Source organism: Trachurus japonicus, chromosome 16 (assembly GCF_045865225.1).
Source record: "Trachurus japonicus isolate A0001 chromosome 16, Traja_1.0".
Taxonomy (NCBI): Eukaryota; Metazoa; Chordata; class Actinopteri; order Carangiformes; family Carangidae; genus Trachurus; species Trachurus japonicus.
In genome coordinates, this window is record NC_140922.1 from 2,402,594 (window position 1) to 2,426,874 (window position 24,281).

Below are 24,281 nucleotides of genomic sequence, written 5' to 3' on the forward strand. Positions count from 1 at the left end.
GGAATGGAGCCAAAGACTTCTTTCAGTTGCGAAGCCTTCAGGCCAAAGCAATGGATTACACTAGATCAGCGTTAGCCCCGCCCACTGACTTTGATGGGCAAGTTTGACAGATAAAATTAATTCATGAAGCCCTGCAACACAGAACCATGAAATAATAAATTAAATAGTGAAATATTTTTTTCATAAAGTGAATTGGTATTTTAATTATATGCACTTGTGTGTGTGTATGTATGTATGTATGAATGTGGGTGAGGTTGTATGGTTCTTGGCGGACTGCTAAACAGAATTGCCCGCTGGGATTAATAAAGTTGATCAAATCATTTAATAACACATTTATGTATTTAATTCTCTTTTAATTAATTAATGACACATTTAAGTAATTATTTAATTATGTATTTATTTCATTTTGGCACTTTCAGTCCTCGAAACACGGGCGCATGACGTCTGTCCGACTACCCATTTCTCCGACCCCGACCATACATTTCTTTATTTTTGCGTCATCAGTCCGACCTCCCACTTCTCCGACTTAAGTAGCCCTAACCCTTAACCTTACCCTAAACCTAACCTCAACACTGTAGAATGGGTAGTCGGAGAAATGAGCCGTCGGACTTGTGGGCAGTCGGACTGACGTATGCTCCCCTCGAAACACACCTGCCCAATACACTTAAAGGGATATTCCGGCGTAATTTTTTTTTTAACTCATTGAGTGCCAACCACATAATTTCTCGTTTTTCGTTCCCATGCGTTGAGTGCCAAAAACGAGATTTTACGTTTTTTGCTTCTTTTTTTAAATTATGAAACTAGACACTTTAACACACGTTGGCCGCGTTTCCCAGATTCGATCTTTCTTAAGGACTTAAGAAGGCTCTTAAGAAGGGTTCGGCTAAGAAGGACCGCTAAGATACGGGTGTTTCCCAGATGCGTTCTTAACTGCCTTCTTAAGATCACGCCAAAGAACTGTCCACCACCACGGTACTGAAACTGAATCAATCGATGCCAGGCAAATCGATTATTATATCACACGGCACCTATTACGCGCATAAATCACACACAGTGATAAGCGCAGCTGCACCGGCGGGCGATGAATAAACCGAAAACGGGATTTCCACTTGTCAAACATGGGGTTAACACAGGTGTCGGCGGGCCTGATTAGAAACTTCTCCGCTGTTGCTGCCACGTTAGTCGGGGGGCGACCGCCATTCCGAAGGACCGCCATACCGACGGTCTGCCAGTCCGAAAATTCCCGAAGGTCCGTCATTTCGAACTTCCCGAGGGGCCGCCGTTCCGAATGTGTTTTATTTTGAAAATTGACCGGATTCTCTCGTGGTTTGACTTCCTGCCCGGCTTGACACGACGCACCGCGGGGACAGCGCCCGACCGGCCCCTCCCCCTCCAAAGTTTCACCCAGGTGCGAGTCTGATGCATTACATCCATGGTCTGATGCAGCCGCGGCACTCCTGCTGAAAATAAATGTCCTTGCTCTGTGCTTTGGTTAGGTTTAGGCAATGTAGAAAGGAGTTGGTTAAGTTTAGTAAAAAGGTTAGGTAGAGGCCAATAAAATCGCAGTTAATATGTATCTCCCCCGGGAGTCGAACCCTGATCCACCGCGTTAAAAGCAGATGCTCTGACCACTACGCTACCACCGCAATTAAGCTTGTCCACTCCGTGCCGTAAACCATTCAAGATTTTTTCAGGTTCGGAATGGCACCCTTTCTTTCAGGTTCGTAATGGCACCCTTTTCCCATAAATAATTAAGGGTCGGCATTCCGACAAATTAAAGTAAACGTTCGGAGTGGCGGCCCTTCAGAATGGCACCCTGGAACCACGTTGGTCACGGGCAGCGACAGACTGGCCGTAGGTGACACGGCACAGCCGCGTAAAGATGCGGCCAGACGGCTGCGTGACCATGTGATTGATGTGTGTGAAAATAAAAATAAAAATGTGCGCAGGGGCTGGCTGGTTTACAGCCAGACAACTCTAGAAAGGATGAAAACACAAGGTAGCAAATAGCTCACTTCATAGAGTATCCCCACTGCAAGTTGAAGCATTGCTGTGGTCTGGGTTCAAATCCACCCAATAGAAAATTATTTTGGTGGTCAACACGTTTTTCTTTTCTCATCATCACTGAATGATCAATGCTATACATACCGGTATGTATATAGGCTACATATATATTTAGGCAGTGGAGTGTTAATGCGTGACAGTCTTATTAGTGCCAGTATAAAATGGCACGGGAGGATCGGTGTCACGGCTGCCACACTCCGTGATACTGACCCTTGCTTGCGATGCCCCCACCACACCAAGAAGCTGCCCACTGCATAAAAACACGATGCAACAGCGACACTAGGGGTTGATTTAAGAACGGCTGTTTTTGATGTTCATGCAGATATGGGACGTGGATGTGTGCGTAAAAATTATGATAAATGATAGTCATGATGATTCATTTTATTTGTGTGCCTGATGTACAGAGCACACGTTATTCCTCATATTTAGGTTATTTATTGTTCTTATTTTATTTTTTATCTCTATTTTTTTTATTTCGGCACATATTTAATATGTTTTAAACATATGATGTGCACTGTTTAAATCTTGCTTAGTGTGATATTGATTTGCCTTGAAAAAGTGCTAAAAAGTCGCTAAGAAGACTCGAAAGAGTGGGTCAGCTCGATCTTCTTGGTGAAAGATCTTCTTAAGCTAAGAGCGACTCTGGGAAACACGTTCTTCTTTCACAGCGTTCTTAAGAGCGCTCCAAAGAAGATCTTAGCGTTAAGAGCTTCTTAACAAATCTGGGAAACGCGGCCTTTATGTGTAAATTTGGGGACTCTACGACGAGCAGAACTGAAATAGATGACGATCAAAAACTCATGACAGCTCATGATCTGGAAGTTTTTATCATAACTCGGCTTCTGCAAACCGAGTTCTGCATGTGGATGCAGCAGCTGCTCTACTCTCACCCGCGAGGCTCCAGCAGCTCGGAGCCGAAACAGGAAGCTCTCAGCCAACAGTCCCACCCGGTCTTCATCTGGAGCAACACCGTGTCCTACCCAAGGTCCTCCCGCAGTAAAATCTGATGGTCTCTCGGCCAAAGCAGACCGGCATCACCGACCCGTACCACAGAAGGACCGCGACCACCGGTGGGGCCGGTGTTCCTGACCTGCTGTGGCCAAGAGACCATCACATTCGGCAGCGAGAGGCTGTGACACGGCACGGTGCGTCTGTGTATCTCCCTCTTTCACTTTTCCTTCAGCTTGTCTTCAGTAAACTCGGTCTCAATCTGCCCATCGAAATGAAACCAGTTGTTGTTGTTGTCAAACTGCATAAACTCAGCCGTGTTGTCCCTTCTGTGATGTCTGCTTGTTACAGCCATGGTTACAGGTAGTCCGCTGGCGTGGAAGCGATTACAAATGTGTGATTATAGTTCCTATCCTCCTTGCCTCTCAGTTTATAAAAGTTATTATCGAGCATTCACAGGGAAAAGGACGGAATTGGGCATACGTGTATGTATATATATATATATATATATATATATATATATATATATATGTGTGTGTGTGTGTATTTTTAGGGGCTTTTTCGTCTTTAATGGATAGCAGAGTTCAAAGAGAGACAGGAAATGGGAGGCAGAGAGGGGAGGAATGACACGCAGGATAGGGCTGCTCGACGCGGGATTCGAACCGGGGCCACCTGCAGTGAGGACTACAGCCTCAACACATGGGGCGAGTACCCTACCAACTGAGCTAAACACCACCTGGGATTGGGTCATTCTAACTTTAGATATTTGTGGGAGAGAATCACGTAAACAAGTGCGAGGTTAGACGCAAAGTCATACGCGAGATCAGGACAACGTCTGTTGCAGGAAGAGACTGTAACATAAGGGAAGCAGACATCACAGAAGGGACAACAAGGCTAAGTTTATGCAGTTTGAGAACAACGACTGGTTTCATTTCAATGTGCGCCACTATCAGTTTGAGACCGAGTTTACTGAAGACGAGCTGAAGGAAATGGAGGAGAAAAGTGAAAGAGGGAGAGCTGCTGGTGAAGTCTATGTGCTGGGTCTGGGGGGTTTGAGTGGTCAGGTGTGGTCACTGCCTGCCAGTGGCCACTGAGACTGAATGTTTGTGCTGCCAGTCGGACTCTGACGTGTTTTGTCAGTGTCAGGATGTGGAAAGTTGCTGCATAGCGTATAACTGGAGTAGAATGGGTGAGTTGTTTTCGTCTCTTTTCAATAGAAACCAGGCCAAGCTAACTGATTTATGTGCTGGGACCCTGTTTGGTGATGGAGCTTGGTGCTGTTCTGAGCATTATTTGTGGCTATGAGTGGCTTTTTGATGGTGGTTTGCATGTGGAGAAATTTGCCTTGCTAAAGTTGCTACAACTAGAGAAGCTAGTGGTTAGCAGACTTCATCTCTCGAGGGGGGGTCTGACTCGGTTTCACGGTCCATTGGACCATGAGTTAAATTCATGCCGGAAAATCCCTTTAATGAATATATTTTGGCTGTAGGCTATATGCTCTAATTATTAAATCATGATTCTGGATTTGTATGATTACAGTAACTTAGTTCCACAGAACAGGTAAAAGGTGTTTATGGTAAACCAAGCTTTATTTTCAAAGAGAAAGGTGAGAGATTCTTCCCAGTATGCAATGTAATCACAAAACTCCCCAAACCTCAGTGAGTTGGTGGCTCAGCAGGAGGTCCCCGCTGTGTGTATTCACATGGGAGGTAGGGCTGCCACAAACGATTATTTTGATAGTCGACTAGTCACCGACTATTTTTTTCGATTAGTCGACTAATCGGATCATACGTAAATTGAATGTAAAACATACAGCTTATCGCACCAGCATGCAGCTGCTCTTATATACCATCATTAGCTTTCAGCTTGAAGTGTTTAAGGTATATGCTAACTAAAAATAAAGACAATTAAGATGATAGTTCATTAAACTTTTAATGAAATATGCAGCTTTAACTGTAGCATAAAGTGCAAACAGCTCAGTAAAATAAAGATAAAGCACTGGCCTAAACAACACCAAAATAAATACTTAAAGGTTTTATAGGTTTTTCTTTCCTTCATTTGTCTCTGGCATTAAACAGCTACATTTAAATAAAATGAGGTAGACACCTGAAACTAAGGAATTATTCACAATAATAAAGTTTTGGTAGGCCTATATTCAAATATAACTTGTGCTCAGTGTAAATAATAGGCTAGTCGTTCTGTTAAAAAAAAAAATCGAATAGTTTATAAGACAATCGTCTTGTCTGGAAAAAATGTAAATGTGCCTTTTTACTGTCACAGAAGGAGAAACATGGAAAGACTCAACAGAAAGTTCTGTGTGAAACTGTCAAATGAAAACAAGTGAAACTGAGGTGCAGCTCAAACTCTGCAAGGTGCAGACTGTGATGAGAAGCTACCGGAAAATATTGACGTAGTTTTACACCGGGAGAGAAGACTTGCTCGTTAAGATGAGCGCTCATTACGTGACCAGGACGCTGTGACCAGACGCGGTAACGTTCTAGTATTCTCCAACACGAGTCTCAAAGTCCGCGATTTTATTTTTAAATGACGAACGGCTGTTTTTCAGTCTGTGACTTAAAACGATGGAGCGGCGGTACCGCTGCTAGTAGCGCTTCTCATTTAAAATGACGAGAGAGAGAGAGAGAGGGAGAGAGAGAGGGTGAGGAGCAGTGGCGGCAGCGGCGGCGGCGGCGGTGGGGGAGGGAGGGAGGGGGGTTACACCGGTGCCGCTTGATGAGGAACAAGACAGGTAGAGAGAGAAAAGAGAGAGAACACCTATGTGTACTCGCCTTGAATGAGTGAGTGCACGTGTGTGTGTGATGCGCGGCTGTGGCGGCGGGTGCGTGTGTGGAAGGTGCTGCAGCAGTTTTGAGAGAAAAACAAAGTAAAAAAAAAAAACAACAACGACGCGTCGACTATTAAATTAGTTGTCGACAATTTTAATAGTCGACGTAGTCGTGACTAGTCGACTAATCGTGGCAGCCCTAATGGGAGGTGGGAGATGGATGTAGGGGAAGGAGGGGGTGGAACAACCTACCCTCATACACAGAGTAAATTATGCCAAAAGACCATTTTTTTGGGTCTGCAATGTTTTTTTGGGTATCAAAACCAAGGGAGGAGTTGTCGGTCTGAGAAGTGAAGCTCACTTCCGCGTTCAAAAAACTGCAATCCCCCGGCTTTCTCTGGGGGCTGGTGTCAGAAAGCAGCATTCTCCATAGACCCCCATGTTAAAATCGGCGACTTTACATCCTCAATAAACATGATCAAAGCCTGGTGTCAGAAAGTTTTTTGGTCTCAAACAATAGTTTCTACCCCCGCACACATTGTGAGGGGGGTGAATTTTTTTTTTTTAACTCTACCGTTTTACTATTATTAGGTTTAAAATTCTCGCCAATTAGGGCGCAGAGACAGGCTGCTTCGAGGCCAATGGGCGGGTTCTCGGCCGGTAAATCCAACATGGCGCTGTTCAGGCCGCCATATTTAAGTCACAAAAACGACTCCCCAAAACCAATGGGTGACGTCACGGATGCTACGTCCATATTTTTTACAGTCTATGATCAAAACAGTTATGTTTACACCCATTCTGTTTGTTTGTAGGGATATACACAACATCCAGAAATATATTAGTTAGCAACAAAACTATAATTGTCTTGATGTAGTGATCCAGATTATGTAACAGTTGACTATATAAAATATTTTGTTTCCTTAGTGTGCTCCAGAGAATGACACCGCTGCTGAACACCCAGAAGAGGACGAGGACAATAGTCAAAGAAGAATCTCAACTCAAGCCTTTGCTACATCAGTAATCAGTCAAGGTGACTTTTTATTATTATTATTATTATTATTATTAATTTCCAGTTATTGTTAGTCACTGTCATGCAATTCTCACATCAAAAAGAAGCAACACAGTTACAATTCTTCTACAAATCTACAAAGTTGCAGATGTCTCTCTGATCAAAACTCTGAGTGGACTCTATATAAACATTATTTCATTTATTGAGCATCACATGATGATTCATCAAAAAATGATTCATCCATGTATCCAAATCTGTCATAAAACTTAAAGCAGTACTAAAGAACTTTCAGTTTTGGTTGAGTTTGGCGGCGCCAGTGGCCCAAAGCGGTAGTGTTTTGCCTGAAGGAAGACTCGATTCCCCATGAGCACCAGCGTGTAGCGCCGTAAACATCCTGATCTCCCGGTGCATGGAAATTAACAGAAGACGTCCAAACTAAGTTTCTGTTACCAGCGGATCATTTCTCAGTAAACACACATGCACAATCTGACGGAAAGGTGCCGCATTGCTGCTCCCTCCTCGTCGTGACTCGCGAAAGTGAAAGTGAAACTTAAGTGAGAGCCGGGTTCCTACCATGCTCCTCAAAGCTGCTTAGAGCCAGTGAAGGCGACACAGACCCCTTCAGGCCATGACAGAGGTGTCATTCAACCTGTTGTAAGTCGATGTACCATCACAGAAGTTATGAAAATATTATATGAAGGTTGAAAAGTTCCTTAGTGTTGGTTTAAAGGGGACATATTATGCTAATTTCTGCTTCTTGACATGGTACCTTGATGTCTAAAAGTAATGTTAGTAAAATGCTTTGGTCAGAAAAACCAAAAGATTGAGCACAGCTGGGTTCTCTACACACTAGTTTCACAGACCTGCTCTAACTGGTCGGTTTAGAATCTTCGCTCTGGTAGCTGAGGTAACCATGGTAACTGTGGTGTATGAACGAGAGGGAGGCCGACATGCTGTCCATTGCTTGTTTACTGAGCCATGTTACTTCACTGAACAATGCGCATGTGCACCTTGACCTGTGCTGGTTACACAAAGATCTAGCTAATATAGATCATGAACACAGTTACCGTATAATCACTAGCTGGTAAATCTAATATGTGGTAAATCAGTACACCACATTATCTCCCCTTTTAGCTGAGAATAACCCTGGAAATATTAACAAAATCAATTTTCCTTTTTCATTAGTAAACATCAAATGTCAGGTGACAAGTAACAATGAATGACTACAATTGAACTCCAATTACTCACATTAACATAATGGGCCCTAGTTTTGTAGACCGGGCGAAGTCTAACCTCAGGGCAGCTTCGCCACGTCAACGGGGTGTGGCCCAGGTCCATTTCGCAAGTTTGGTGGGCCACGCAGTCAGACCAGCGCAAGCCCTCCCCTCGTCCCTCCTACCGGCGCAAACGGTGAAGAGGGAGGAGACAGGGCGGGAGGGAGACAGGAGGAGGAGAGAAAGGCGTGGAGTGGGTTTGACACAGCCGAGTCAGATCTTCACCAATCAAAGGAGCTCCTCTCCTCACCTTTAACTGCGTGGAGGGCGATGCGCGCTGCAAGTTTGTCATTTTATACTTGGACATGGACGGAGGAAACAGCGACGCCAGAGGCCGAACCTCTCCCAGGAGGAAACAGCTGTTTTGGTCCGGAGGTCCGAGCTCAGAGTGACCAATAATTAGTTTACTAATATCCTTAATCAGGTTTGATCTGATACACTGAGAACGACTGCCCAGTGTAAGAAACAACAACTAATAAACTAATAAAGAAACTCATATTTATTCAAACCCTGTGTAAGCAAGATGAGAGGTGTAGGCTACACTAATCACAACATAAACAAACACCATGCGGGATGAAATCAGCGTAAAGGACGCTCTCTCTCTCTCTCTCTCCCTCTCTCCCTCTCTCTCTCTCTCTCTCTCTCTCTCTCTCTCTCTGTCCGTCTCTTTTTTTTCTCTTTTTTCTCTGTGATAGAGATGCTGAGTATACTGTAGTAGGCTATATACTGACTATCTGATACCGAGGCTGTTGTGGTGGACTAAGAGAGATGATGATTTGTGTTTTGTTTTTCATTACGGCTGCGTGACGCGGTCGCTCGCGCTTATGAATTAATAAGTAAATAAATAAATAAAGCGATCATCACAAGGGCAGAGTGGTATCTCAACACGGCAGCGACATGCAGTCATCCACCCTCAGTCCTGCTTTTGGGACATCCACAGCTGCTTTTCAGTGCCAGTTCGTCCCTGCTGTGTTAATTCAGGTGGAGTTTCCTTTACGCGCCGACAGCCTTTGATCTCTGCTTTGATCTGACGTCAGATGTGACGGGACAATCTATATAGATATAAATTCACGTGTTGATTCCGTTAGTTGCATTAAATAGTGGTTATTGTGGATATTTATTGCATTGAAATGTGCCTGGAACTGTGGAGATCTGCCTGTGAGGTCTTGGTGACGTGTGTGCACTGCAGGTCAGTCAGCCAAACTTCCACTGCACCTGCTGCGCTCCGCCCTGCGCTGAGAGTAGACCTGGTTTGAGGTGGTGAGCTTTCAGCGCAACCTCGGCGGGACTGCACCAAGCTGAATATGTGACACCTCCCACTGCTGCGTGGCCACGCCTATCTCAGCGCAGCGCGATCTGCCAATCTCCCAATCTGACTTTGCGCTAGGCTGCGCTGGTCGAAACTTGCATTAGACCGGCTGCGTTACCTTGCGCCACCTGCGCTGCGCCAGCAAACTAGGGCCCAAAGTAGCATTTTTGGTGTTATCATTTCTGATTTACATCATACTGTATTAGTAGGGCAAATTGGCAACAACCATTTATGACCATTTACACATGGTGATTTTTTCCATTGCACCTGTAACAGTTCCTGGATCTTTGCAGCTTCACCTCGTGGATGCTTGCAGCTCCGCCTGTGTCGCTCTCCATCCCTCTCAACTGACGTGCGTCCCTGTCAGCCGTCTCCATGTTGAGGGCGATCTCAAATGCTTTGGCAAACGTGAGGTAATTTTCGAAGAGTAGCCTCCGCTGGCAGGCTTCGTTTCTTATTCCACTGACGAACCGATCTCGTAGTGATGAGTCCAGGTTCGCACCGAACTCACAGTTAGCTGCACACTGCTTCAGCTCCGCTACGTACTGTGCAACCGGCTGGGCAGCTTTTTTATTGCACCGGTTGAAGCGGAATCTCTCAGCCACCAACAACAGCTTTGACTCAAAATGTTCCTTTAAAACAGTCACTATCTCGTCAAACGTCTTGTCTTTGGGCTTGTGGGGCTGTACTAAATTACTCAAAAGTCCGTATGTAGTTGCACCCATTACACTCAATAGCGGTTACACCCCGCCTTTCCGAAGCCCCGCCTTTCCGATAATAGACTTCCATTCATCGTAATAGCGGGGTTTTCTATTTTTTCTAAAGACCCCGCTACTCCGAAAAGGCTATTGGGGGAAACCCCCAGCGCAGTGCGCATTGATCCTTTTTGGGGTCGAAATGGATCATGTGCATAATTAACTGCAAAACAAGCAACTACTTCATATTAATGACATAATGTTCATTATGCTTCTGGCCTGTCTAGCCTCTACCTGGTCTTTTTTACTAAACTTAACCAACTCCTTTCTTCATTGCCTAAGCCCAACCAAAGCATCTCCCTCAGTCAGCTGTCAGCACGAGCGGCGGCTGCAGCAGCCTCGCGCCCCTGTGAGCTCAAGCCAGGTCCGGCTGCGCTCGAGCGGAGCGGGGGGGGGGGAGTGTATTTCTTTTACTGTGTGGAGATCTCCAACAACGGAGTCGGGGAGAAAGCAAGTGGGACAAATCTGCCCAGTCCCTGAGTAGCGCAAGTTTCAAAGACAAGCCACAAAGCAGAATGTAAACAACGTCACGCGGTTCAGCACCGTGGACAGCTGCGGGGGGACTGTGTCGGAACAGCGGTGTTTCGAAGTGGGGCTATTTCGGAACAGCGGGGTGTCGAAGTAGAGGTGTGTCGAAATGGAGAGCTGTCCCCCTCAATAGCGTAGCAACTTTCTTCCCGTCTGCAATATCGTTAGCTTCAAAAAACTGTTCAAACCGTTCAATATAAGCCGACCACGGCTCGTTTTCCGGCTTAAACTCATCAATTCTTCCAAACAGGGCCATTGTACTCACTAGCACCGACACCGTGTGTCTTTCCTTCCCCGTAAAGAAAACAGTTTTTTATCCTCGTCGCCAATGTGGTGTATGAACGAGAGGGAGGCCGACATGCTGTTCATTGCTTGTTTACTGAGTCATGTTTCTTCACTGAACAATGCGCATGCGCGCAGCACCTTACCCTGTGCTGGTTACACAAAGATCTAGCTAACATAGATCATGAACACAGTTACCATATCGTCGCTGTCCCAGCTCTCCTCTCCTCTCTGCTGCACCGCCACACAAACCAGCTCCGTAACTGTAAGCCTTTGTTTTTGACAGTTAAGACTACACATCGTAACATTCTATGTGTTAGATAAAGTTATCCACCACTCCGTATTGATTTTTCGCCGGCTTCGTTGTCAACAAACCCACATGGCCAGACGGGGAGAGGAGGGGAGGAGCGGGGGGGACAGCGACAGCGGAAAAGCGGCCAGACTTGCATAGTTTGTTCATTTTAAAACATTTATTTATTGAAATGTGGTGATATCTGATGACCCGCGGCCACCGGTGACGACTCTCTGACCAATCAGCAGTCCGCAATGTTTACACGTCACATTAGTACCGCTTCAGCCGTTTTGGAACCGCGGCTGAGCAGGTACTAAAAAAATAGTACCGGGTACCAGATTCCAGGTACTTTTACGTAATGGAAACGCAAAAAGGCCGAGTCGAGTCGAGTCGAGCCGGTACCATGTAGTGGAAACGCGGCTTATAACTCTGAAATACAGCAGAAGTTTGCTTTATCAGAACTAGCTCTGAGACTGACTTTGAGCTTAACTACACAAAAACAAACATGGGGTGTTGGAAGCAAAGTGTGTAATGTGATAGTAATGATAAGCCACCAACCCTCATTGGCCAATGGTCAGAGTCACTATCAGATGAATCTAAAGAACAATAAAGAGAAACAGGTTTAGTGCACTGAATACAATGTTGACTTTGATGCTCTGGCTATCTCAATCCTAGTTTCCAACAAACCTTCCTCACTACTGACCCTCACATTTGCCGGGAACTGCCCATTGGTCCGACCTCCCATTGGTTCGACCTCCCGTTACTCCGATAAAATCAACCACAAGTCAGACCAATAAGAGGTCGAACCAGTGGGTGGTCCCGTTAGTTCGAACTGTCATCGCTACTTTGTGACAAGCTCTTCCATTGATAGGAGCATGCAGCTTTCTCTCTCTCTCTCTCTCTCTCTCTCTCTCTCTCTCTCTCTCTCTCTCTCTCTCTCTCTACGCACATCACACACATACACGCGCGGCCCAGAATATCACCATATTCAGTCAGAGAGCCAGATCATGTCAGATCGCGCACAACCATCATAAATGCTGATCAAGATGTGTAAACTGATAATCAAAGCCCCCCCTCCCAGAGTACAGAGTAAAAGAAATACACTTTTTTTTCTCCTCCCCCCTCCGCTCGAGCACGGCTGAACCTGGCCGGCTTGAGCTCACTTCACGGGCGCGAGCCTGCTGCAGCCGCCGCTCCTGCTGACAGCAGAGAGAGAGAGAGAGAGAGAGAGAGAAAAAAGTAAATTTCGCTTTGGTTAGGTTCAGGCAATGAAGAAAGTTGTTGGTTAAGTTTAGTAAAAACACCAGGTAGAGGCTAGACAGGCTGGAAGCATAATGAGCGTTATATGTTATTAATATGAAGTGCTTGTTGTGCAGTTAATTATGCACATGATCCGTTTGATCCCAGAAAGGAAAAAAGGATCAATGCGCAGCCTCTGTTTCCTTTCTGATTGCGTCCGTCTGTCTGTTCGGAGTGGGAGAAAGAGACAGAGAACCCAATCCACCTGTCTGTAATGTAAGTTTGATTTGATATGAGTGTCAAGGTTTAATTATGGACACTAATGAGCGCGCAGCAGTGCGTAAAAGTCGTGCGTAATGACAGCTCCTCGTTGGTGCAACACAATAAACTGCACCTCTTCTTCCACGTGTGTCTTATTGACAGGTGGAGCCTATATGAATAATGATATAAATGCATAGTGAACGGTAAGAATGGAGAGTTGGACTAATAACTAGTCCAGTTCGAACTAATGAGGACCTCCCATTAGTTCGAACTCTCATTACTCCGATTGTCGGACCAATGGGAGCTCGAACCAATGGGAGCTCGAACCAATGGGAGGTCGAACCAGTGCCATGGACCCCATTTGCCACAAGTGCCTCATAACTAATGTTGACAAACTCACACATGCCCTTTAATGACACAGACATCCTAAGAGGAGGGAGAAAACAATTGCGTGCGCTACACATAGTACACAACGTTTAAAATACTCGACCACGGAAACCTCGGGGTCAGTATTTATTTATTTATTTTTTATCTGGTCAGTTATAAGTTAGTAGATTGGCGTGAGCTAGCGCGCTACTGCTAATTAGTTACACCAGGGTTTTCACTCAAAGATAAAGCCATTTTACGGTCACGTTCATGACCGCAGTTTTATAAGGTCTCGCTCCTTTGAGTTTGATGGCGAAAATACGTGTTTGAGTGAATCTCATAATAAAACCAAGCTGTTATCAACCAAGTTCATTTGCCTGCTAGCAAGCTAGGTATGCTATGGTGGTATGCTAAATACGTCAGCTAAGCTCTCAATAAAGAGTGTGGCATTACTTCTCTGAACGAAATAAAAGCAATTATTAATAAATGTCAGCTAATGTTAAGTTGAAAATAGTCGACAAACAATAACAATCGTTTTCACGTTACCTTGACATTGTTATGACCAGCTGCTGTTGCTCCCAGCGAGGTTTGTGGGAGGGGGAAAAAATCGCCGACAGGACTGTTCCACAGAAGCTGGAGATACGCGCTTTGATTGACAGCTTTGACATCAAAGGGAGTTACGTGAAAAATAGATGGGGTGATTTCACATCTTTTCACTGGTCATTTTGATTTCCAAAGCTTACTGTTCACGGAGGGACACCTGATCACTCTAATTGTTGAAAAAACTCAAAATCGAAAAAAATGGACATACGTGGTTTTCATTGGACAGCGACGATATAATCACTAGCTGGTAAATCTAATATGTGGTAAATCAATACACCACAGTAATCATGGGAGCGAGGGCTGGAATACTCAAATCAAGCCGGGTGAAATTAAAACGGCTTGTTAAGAGACACATATTCTGACTATGGCAGTTTACAAAATGTTCACGTAGTTGTCAAAACTTATGTTAAAGGGGTGAGGAGGCACTCCGGATACGCAAATACACATACTAAAGCAATGAAAAAGTGAGTTTTGCATAATATGTCCCCTTTAAAGGGATATTCTGGCACAGGTTTATGGTCTAACGCACCGTGACACTTGCCAACTGCAAACGTCTCTAGTTGTAGCAACTTCAGCACAGACCACACAATAGCAAAAATACTGCAGTCTATTTCGCCACTAGCTAACTGCGATCAAAAAATTTGCATATAGGGAGGGATGGCTCTGCAACCAGGTACAAAGGTTTTTGTTTTCCTTTGGTTCTTACATTTAACTAAAGTTACTATTGGAAGTTGGTTTTATTTTGCTTTTTCACAAGGATGAAGTTTTGTGCCAGTGATAATCATAATGTAACTTCTGATCATGATGACAAAATATGAATACATTTTTTACATTTTTAATCTATCAGGTTTATATTAAATCACTTGGTGTTTGACTTTTGAAGCACTGTTGAGAATGTTTGATTCACTGACAGACTCTGCAGATTTGACACATTTGAAGAAGGCCTTGTTTGTTGTATAAGTATTTTTACAGTTGATTTAGTGTGAAGAGAAATGCATCGGTGCTTTGAAAATTGCATTTAGAGCTGTGAGAATGATATTTTGATATGTGAATTGCATCAAAGCGACTAATAAATGTTTTCACTTACAACTGATAGTGAAACTTAAAATAACCAACTTATAATTATTTCTCACTGAACTGGTAAATATATCAATGCCATATTCATCTGGTTCATTGTCCTATAGGTGCTTCGATATGGACATGAGTGAGAATGAGGTAAGAATATTTTGTCTTTTTACAATTTCTGTCTCTTCCCAAAAAGTGAAATTACGTTTTGTTCTGTTTTTTAATGTAAATAATATGTCTGTATTTACTAATTATTTACAGTCATCGGTGAGGACTTCAGAAGAGAAGCTCAAAACTCTTCTTCAGAGACTTCACCTTGCAGACAAACAGAAGTTGTCACCTGCAGATTTTCTTAAAATATGTCAACCAGTGAAACAGGAACATGAAACATCTGAGGAAGATCTAGCTCATACTTTTCTTCAGAGGTTGATGATGTTAGACTATAGAGCCAGATATATCACTGTAAGACAAGACAGTGCTGAGGTGAGCCATTCAAACCCTGTTGCAGCATCTGAAACTGCTGACACAGACAGTGATTTAGATGATTTTTACAGCAACAGTGAAGCTGGTGATTCATCAAACCAGACTCATGTTCATCCAATGGACGTTCAAATGGCAGTGTTTCACTGCTCAGACAGCTTCCTGAAGCAGAACATGGTGACCAAGCTCTCACAGTGTCAGTACGCCTTACCTTTGCTTGTCCCTGACCCAGTCACAATGGAAGTTGAGTGTCCTCTGTGGACATTCAGACAAATAAGAAAAACATGGAAGATATGTGAAATCAAAGATGAATCAAACATCACCATGAAGAGTTTGTCCATCTGTAAAGCTGAGACACCCATGGTGTCATTTTTCCGCCTGGGTTCACTGTCAGTGTCTAAATCTCAGCTGATCAACACTTTGATCAACGACCGCCACAACACCTTCTTCCATAGAGACTGTCCAGGTAGCTCCATGTCTCGCCATCTGATGGATGGTGTGGCAGAGATTGCCTGGTACTGTCCTGCTGGGAAACCCAATGATGCCTTCACTGACTGCACTGCCTTCTGTAATCTTCATGGTGATGCTCTGTCAATGGAAAATCAGCGTGAAATACTGACTGAAAAATCTTCAGTCAATGTTGTTCTTGTGCCAAATCTGAAAAAAGGGGACAAATATAGTAAAGTAATGTCAGCTCTTCTTAAGTCTACAAAGCCTCTCATCTGTCTCATTGCTGATGACTGTCGTACAGTTCAGAAGAAAAAGGGAAATTACCAAATGGGTCTAAAAGGCAAAAACAAGTCAGATGTGTCTGCAGAACTAAAAAGGATCATTAGAGAGATCTTGTCTGGACCACATTCATCCTTCCAGCTAGAAACCATGGCCCAGGTCTCTAGAATCAGAGTGGATGAAGCTGACACACACTGTCAAACAGGGAAATCTGCTGCTATGAAGGTAGTGAATTTACTTGAGGGGATGAATGTTTCAAAAATCAAAGGTAAATTCCTCCCTTGTCATGGTCAACTGTGGAATGAGTGGTGCAGAAAACACAAAGAACTGTATCACCTCAAAGAAATCAAAGGAAACGAGAAGGAGAAAAGTGAAAAAGAAGAACAATTGATGAAAATACGAAAACAACAATGTGATCTTCCCTGCAGTGAACTGGTGAAGTTGTTCATTGAAAGTCTCTCACCTTTGAAATCAATAAACAAAGAGTATTTCCTGAAATGGACTCAGATCTTAATGGATGCCATCTCCACAGATGATCTCACATCAATTCTCCAAACGTATGATGAGAAGTGGTCTGAGGTATTGGCCCTGAAGAAGAAAAATGACAAATCTGATAACCGTGAAGAGAAGCAAAAGTCTGATAGCCGTGATGAGAAGCAGAAGAAGTCTGATAACCGTGAAGAGAAGCAAAAGTCTGATAGCCGTGATGAGAAGCAGAAGAAATCTGATAACCGTGAAGAGAAGCAAAAGTCTGATAGCCGTGATGAGAAGCAGAAGAAATCTGATAACCGTGAAGAGAAGCAAAAGTCTGTCAGCCGTGAAGAGAAGCAGAAGAAGTCTGTCAGCCGTGATGAGAAGCAGAAGAAGTCTGTCAGCCGTGATGAGAAGCAGAAGAAGTCTGTCAGCCGTGATGAGAAGCAGAAGAAGTCTGACAGCCGTGATGAGAAGCAGAAGAAGTCTGTCAGCCGTGATGAGAAGCAGAAGAAGTCTGACAGCCGTGATGAGAAGCAGAAGAAGTCTGACAGCCGTGATGAGAAGCAGAAGAAGTCTGACAGCCGTGATGAGAAGCAGAAGAAGTCTGACAGCCGTGATGAGAAGCAGAAGAAGTCTGTCAGCCGTGATGAGAAGCAGAAGAAGTCTGTCAGCCGTGATGAGAAGCAGAAGAAGTCTGTCAGCCGTGATGAGAAGCAGAAGAAGTCTGATAACCGTGATGAGAAGGAGAAGTCTGATAACCATGATGAGAAGCAGAAGAAGTCTGATAACCATGAGAAGCAGAAGAAGTCTGATAACCGTGATGAGAAGCAGAAGAAGTCTGATAACCCTGATGAGAAGCAGAAGAAGTCTGATAACCCTGATGAGAAGCAGAAGAAGTCTGATAACCCTGATGAGAAGCAGAAGTCTGATAACCATGATGAGAAGCAGAATAAATCTGATAAACATGATGAGAAGCAGAAGTCTGATAACCCTGATGAGAAGCAGAAGTCTGATAACCATGATGAGAAGCAGAATAAATCTGATAACCATGATGAGAAGCAGAAGTCTGATAACCCTGATGAGAAGCAGAATAAATCTGATAAACATGATGAGAAGCAGAAGTCTGATAACCATGATGAGAAGCAGAAGTCTGATAACCCTGATGAGAAGCAGAAGTCTGATAACCGTGATGAGAAGCAGAAGTCTGATAACCATGATGAGAAGCAGAATAAATCTGATAACCCTGATGAGAAGCAGAATAAGTCTGATAACCCTGATGAGAAGCAGAATAAATCGGATAAACATGATGAGAAGGAGAAGTCTGATAACCATGATGAGAAGCAGAATAAATCGGATAAACATGATGAGAAGCAGAAGTCTGATAACCATGATGAGAAGCAGAAGTCTGATAACCCTGATGAGAAGCAGAATAAATCTGATAAACATGATGAGAAGGAGAAGTCTGATAACCCTGATGAGAAGCAGAAGTCTGATAACCATGATGAGAAGCCGAAGTCTGATAACCATGATGAGAAGCAGAAGTCTGATAACCCTGATGAGAAGCAGAATAAGTCTGATAACCATGATGAGAAGCAGAAGTCTGATAACCATGATGAGAAGCAGAAGTCTGATAACCCTGATGAGAAGCAGAATAAGTCTGATAACCATGATGAGAAGCAGAAGTCTGATAACCCTGATGAGAAGCAGAAGTCTGATAACCCTGATGAGAAGGAGAAGTCTGATAACCCTGATGAGAAGCAGAAGTCTGATAACCCTGATGAGAAGCAGAAGTCTGATAACCCTGATGAGAAGCAGAAGTCTGATAACCATGATGAGAAGCAGAATAAATCTGATAAACATGATGAGAAGGAGAAGTCTGATAACCATGATGAGAAGCAGAAGTCTGATAACCCTGATGAGAAGCAGAAGTCTGATAACCATGATGAGAAGGAGAAGTCTGATAACCATGATGAGAAGCAGAAGTCTGATAACCCTGATGAGAAGCAGAAGTCTGATAACCATGATGAGAAGCAGAAGTCTGATTTCCATGATGAGAAGCAGAATAAGTCTGATAAACATGATGAGAAGGAGAAGTCTGATAACCCTGATGAGAAGGAGAAGTCTGATAACCCTGATGATAAGCAGAATAAGTCTGATAACCCTGATGAGAAGCAGAAGTCTGATAACCATGATGAGAAGCAGAAGTCTGATAACCCTGATGAGAAGCAGAAGTCTGATAACCATGATGAGAAGCAGAAGTCTGATAACCATGATGAGAAGCAGAATAAATCTGATAAACATGATGAGAAGGAGAAGTCTGATAACCATGATGAGAAGCAGAAGTCTGATAACCATGATGAGAAGCAGAATAAATCTGATAAACATGATGAGAAGGAGAAGTCTGATAACCCTGATGAGAAGGAGAAGTCTGATAACCCTGATGATAAGCAGAATAAGTCTGATAACCCTGATGAGAAGCAGAAGTCTGATAACCATGATGAGAAGCAGAAGTCTGATAACCCTGATGAGAAGCAGAATAAATCTGATAAACATGATGAGAAGGAGAAGTCTGATAACCCTGATGAGAAGGAGAAGTCTGATAACCCTGATGAGAAGCAGAAGTCTGATAACCCTGATGAGAAGCAGAAGTCTGATAACCATGATGAGAAGCAGAAGTCTGATAACCATGATGAGAAGCAGAATAAATCTGATAAACATGATGAGAAGGAGAAGTCTGATAACCCTGATGAGAAGGAGAAGTCTGATAACCCTGATGAGAAGCAGAAGTCTGATAACCCTGATGAGAAGCAGAAGTCTGATAACCCTGATGAGAAGCAGAATAAGTCTGATTTCCATGATGAGAAGCAGAATAAGTCTGATAACCATGATGAGAAGCAGAAGTCTGATAACCATGATGAGAAGCAGAATAAATCTGATAAACATGATGAGAAGGAGAAGTCTGATAACCATGATGAGAAGCAGAAGTCTGATAAACCTGATGAGAAGCAGAAGTCTGATAAACCTGATAAGAAGCAGAAGTCTGAGAAGGAAGATCATGACACAATGTTAAAAACAAAACAAGTTGAGCTTGAAAAAATATCAACAGAACTGCAGTCAGCCAATTTTGGCTTGGTGCATGTCTTCAGAGAAATGGGACAGATCTATGAAGCCCATAAAGAGATCTATGGAGCCCATACATATTTGGATGGACAAACACAGAGTGAACAGACTGACTGGTCTAAATACCCTGAGCTGGCTGCAGATCTCATGATATCAGGACATCCCATGGAGCTGATGGATGGTGATGCAGGGCATGTACCTCTAACATGGGTCTCTAGTCTTTTAGATGAAGTCATCAAGAAACTGGGCGACAAGAGAGTTTTTGTGTTGTCAGTTTTGGGCGTACAAAGCAGTGGAAAATCAACCATGCTGAATGCCATGTTTGGGTTACAGTTTGCAGTGAGTGCTGGCAGATGCACCAAGGGGGCCTTCATGCAGCTGGTCAAAGTGTCAGAGGAGATGAAGACAGAGTTGAAGTTCGACTATGTTCTGGTGGTGGACACTGAAGGACTGCGTGCTCTTGAATTAGCAGGTAACACCACTCTAAACCACGACAATGAACTGGCAACATTTGTTGTTGGTCTGGGAAACATGACATTGATCAACATCTTTGGAGAGAATCCAGCTGACATGCAAGATGTTCTGCAGATTGTTGTTCAGGCTTTCATGAGGATGAAGAAAGTTAAACTTTCTCCAAGTTGTGTGTTTGTTCACCAGAACGTTACAGATATTTCAGCTGCAGAGATGAACATGGATGGAAAGAGACGCCTACAAGAGAAACTGGACCAGATGGCCCAACTAGCTGCCAAAGAGGAGGTTTGTGATGCAGAGTGTTTCAGTGACGTCATTGCATTTGATGTGCAAAAAGATGTGAAATACTTTGCCCAGCTATGGGAGGGAAGTCCACCTATGGCTCCTCCAAATCCAGATTATAGTGAGAGCATCCAAAAGCTGAAGAACCTCATCCTTTATAAAGCTTCACAGTCTACTGGGTTTACTCTGTCACAGTTCAAAAGCAATGTTCAGGACCTGTGGAATGCTCTACTGAACGAAAACTTTGTCTTCAGTTTCAAAAACTCTGTTGAAATTGCAGTGTACAGAAAACTTGAGGTTCAGTACGCAAACTGGACCTGGGCCCTGAGGAGCAACATGTTGACCGTTGAAGATCGGCTGTATACCAGCATTGAAAAAGGAGAACTTGACAAGGTTGAGCTCAATGACCTTAATAAGGAAATGAGCAAAACATATGAAGAAGTCAAAACAGAAATGACAAAGCACTTTAATGATGACAGAGACAAAGAAATGTTGGTTCAGTGGCAAAACCGATTTGAAATCAAAATCAAGGAGTTTCATGATGAACTGATGGGTGGAGTGAAAAGAAAACTGGATGAAGTTATCCAGCAGAAGAAGGATTGTAAAAAGCTTGATGACCAGAAGACAGAGTTTGAGAAGAACCTGCTACAGAAGAGCAAAAAGCTCGCTAAGCAGTTGAAAGACAAGGCAAAGGATGAAGGGGAACTGAAACAGAACTTTGACACTGTTTGGAGTGACTGGGTGAGAGAACTAACTGCAGATATAAATCCTATTGAAGACATCAACTTGGAGGAAGATCAGACAAAAATCATTCATGAGCTTGGATTTGAATGGGCTCTAATCAGTGAACGCAGAAACAATGGCATATACAAAAACATATCAGTGGTCGGTAATTTCTCTGATTATGTGACTGCCACCAAGTACCAGGAGCAACCTGCGGAGAGTTGGTTTAAAGAGAAATGGGACCAATTTAAGAACATGATTAAAGGCCCTTTACAATACAAAGACCAACAGCTGATCAGATCCATGATTGATGATGTTGACAAACAGTCACTTGACACAATCAAGAACAAACCTGTAGCTACAAGTGGCTACAGTTCAACTTATCTGCTAGAAGTGGCCAAAAATGTCAAAGAGAAAGTGACAGAATTTGAATCAACGAAGAAATATGCTCTGAAGAAGAAGTTTACAGTTGATCTGTTACTGTATGTGTTTGACGGAGCAGGGCGTTGGCTTTCAGAGTCCCACAACAAATTCAAGAAGAAGAATGATCCACGTGCTCATTTGGAAAGCAAAAAGGATGAATATTACAACGTTTTCAGAAGCTTCTGTAAAGGAAGCTCTTCTGCTGTCGTACTCGCAGAACTGATCTGTGACAAACTGAAGGCTGCCATTGTTGAGGCTGTCTTTAACAAGACTGCTATTGGTCTCGCTGGAGAGATGAAGGGAAATGTCCCTGCATTCAATGGGAACAGACTGAACCTGGAGAAACATGTGTTGCAGTCACTTGCAGAGAAAGAAGACTTCTGGGGTTTCATCACCTACATCTATCAACCAAAGAGATATATAGAGAGTTTTATCAGAGAGGAGGTAAATGAATACATCAAATCCAATACAGACAAAGCACAAGATAAACTCAAGGTTAATGTTGAAGATGTGAAAAATCTTGTGAGTGAGGCTTTATCTACTGCAACACGCAAAGTCAAGAATACTCAGAGAGGAGACATAGACATGTGGCTGAAGGAATTTTCCAGTGTGATAAAAGTGTTTACATTTCATGTCATTGGTTCTGAAAACTTCAAAGACATAAAGAGTTTTGACTTTCTCAAAGAAGAGATAGAGAAAGGCCTTGGACCCGTCATGAAGGTGGTGAGCGAACTCCCATTGGAAATGTTGAATCTATTCAGACGGAAGCCTGATGAAATCCTGATTGAACAGCTGTGCAAGTGTTGCTGGGAAACATGTCCATTCTGTGGAGCTGTTTGCATCAACTCCGTGGAAAATCACAGTGAGGATCACAATGCCCACTTTCATCGATCCCCCGCAGTTAAAGGGTGGCACTACCGAAAGACACAGATATTTAGTCTTGACTTCTGCACAACAAAGGTTAGAACTAATGGCAGATTTTACCCTCAAAATGAAGAGAACTCTGTTCCCTATAAAAAGTACCGAGATGCTGGAGCACCTTACAAAGACTGGAACATTACCCCTGATTATTCAAACCTGGTGTTCTGGAAATGGTTTGTGCATAGATTTAAAGATCAACTGGAAGAATTCTACTCATGTAAATTTGAAGGTCATGGAGCAATTCCAGAGGGGTGGAAGGCACATGATAAAGAAGAGGCAGTAAAAAGCCTGGATAACCTGTAAACCAACAGGCAGATATGGGGACTCAAGTTTGCGACTCGAACTCGAGTCGCACACACAGAGACTTCAGACTTGACTTGGACTCGTGCCCGAAAGACTTCAGACTCGACTTGGACTCGTGTTTTGGGACTCGTGAACGATCATTATTTTCCTGGCTTGTGCTTCCATCCTGACAGGATGACTGACAATGCTACAGCCTAGCAGTGCCACATGGCCGGTATTCAGATGGAGGTTAGATTATATTGAACTCCTTTTATACAGAGTGCAGCCAAACACCAAGCTAAAGAAAGAGGAACAGCAGAGCTCCTCTGACAACGCAGTCAGCTGCGGGTGAGTGACAGGTGACCGGCTGTTTTTTTTTTAATCATTATTATTAGAGCGGCACCGTCTGTACAGGTTGTCAGACCTTCCTTCATGGGGACTGCTGCATAACTGGTCTGGCACATACCAGACTACTGTAGGTGAAGTCCTCCTGTTTATTTATTATTTTGCTGTGAAATGTGACTGAAGGCGTATGGAAGTCTGCATGTGTCGACACGCCCCCAGGAGTTGACGACATGAGGATCTAATGAAAAAAAAAACAACAACAACAAAAAAACAAACAGTTCCAGAAAGGTTTTGCTACACATAAAAATGTTCACTAAACCATCCAGATCTTATGACCTACTATAATTAACAGTCTAAATCATTTTCCACGTTGTTCATCTAAGGTTTTCTGAATTCAACAAAGCAAAAAAAGAAAAGGCCAGTGCAGAGGGGCAGAGCAGCCTTGAATCTTTCTTGACTCAGAATACAGTTTCCTTTAGAGGAAAGCTTTCATTGTGTGTTTTCTTCATATTGCATTACAATAGCCTGTTTAAAGTGGTCATATAATAAACAATTAATCAATACTGTATGCTAATAGATAAAGGAGTGATAATAATACAGTAAATGCTTTGAATTTCTTAGATATAGCTGTACAGTACTCTTAGCAGACCAGATAGCAGCAGATGATAGACGGATCATTACAACCAGAAGAGACTTATTTAGAGACTTGAGACTTGACTTGGACTCTTGACCAGAGACTTGACTTGGACTAGCAAAAACGACTCGTGGACATCTCTGCCCACAGGTTTACTCAGCTGAGAAGGATGTATGATGAGCCTTCTTTTATTACTGTGTCTGGTTTGTGTGCTTGCCTTTAGAGTCCTCTTTACAGGAAGTAACCAAGTAGATTGAAGGCCATCAGGCTGAAGTAGTTCACCTTTTAAAAACTGGCATGCTCAGCTTGTCTCTCTCTTCCACCAGAAACATCAATTTTCTTTGTTTCATTTGTTTAGTTACTTACCACCACAAAACATTTTCCCTTTTTCCATATCCACTACTGATCCAACATATTCAACAAGTAGTTTTGATTTAGTTATGTGACTACATGACTTAAAGGTAGGGTTGGAGATCCTGGAAAAACTGTTCTATCAGGCCACATTTTAAAAACAAAAAGTCCCAGTCTCTTTCCTCAGACTTCTCTCTGAAGCCACAGCTTCACCTTTCCACGGATGTAGGTGAAGACTCTGATTGCGCATGCGAGAGGAGAGAGAG

General features: G+C 43.3%; 1 protein-coding gene across 1 annotated transcript; it reads left to right on the plus strand.

Annotated features, from left to right (window-relative positions):
* Positions 1-15,078: 15,078 nt before the first annotated feature.
* On the plus strand, positions 15,079-22,706 carry LOC146971409 (interferon-induced very large GTPase 1-like). The gene is made up of 3 exons (XM_085802335.1): positions 15,079-15,281; positions 15,366-16,608; positions 19,516-22,706. Exons 1-3 carry the CDS (start codon positions 15,210-15,212, stop codon positions 22,704-22,706), a joined length of 4,506 nt encoding a protein of 1,501 aa, XP_085658461.1. The 5' UTR covers positions 15,079-15,209.
* The last annotated feature ends 1,575 nt before the right edge of the window (positions 22,707-24,281 follow it).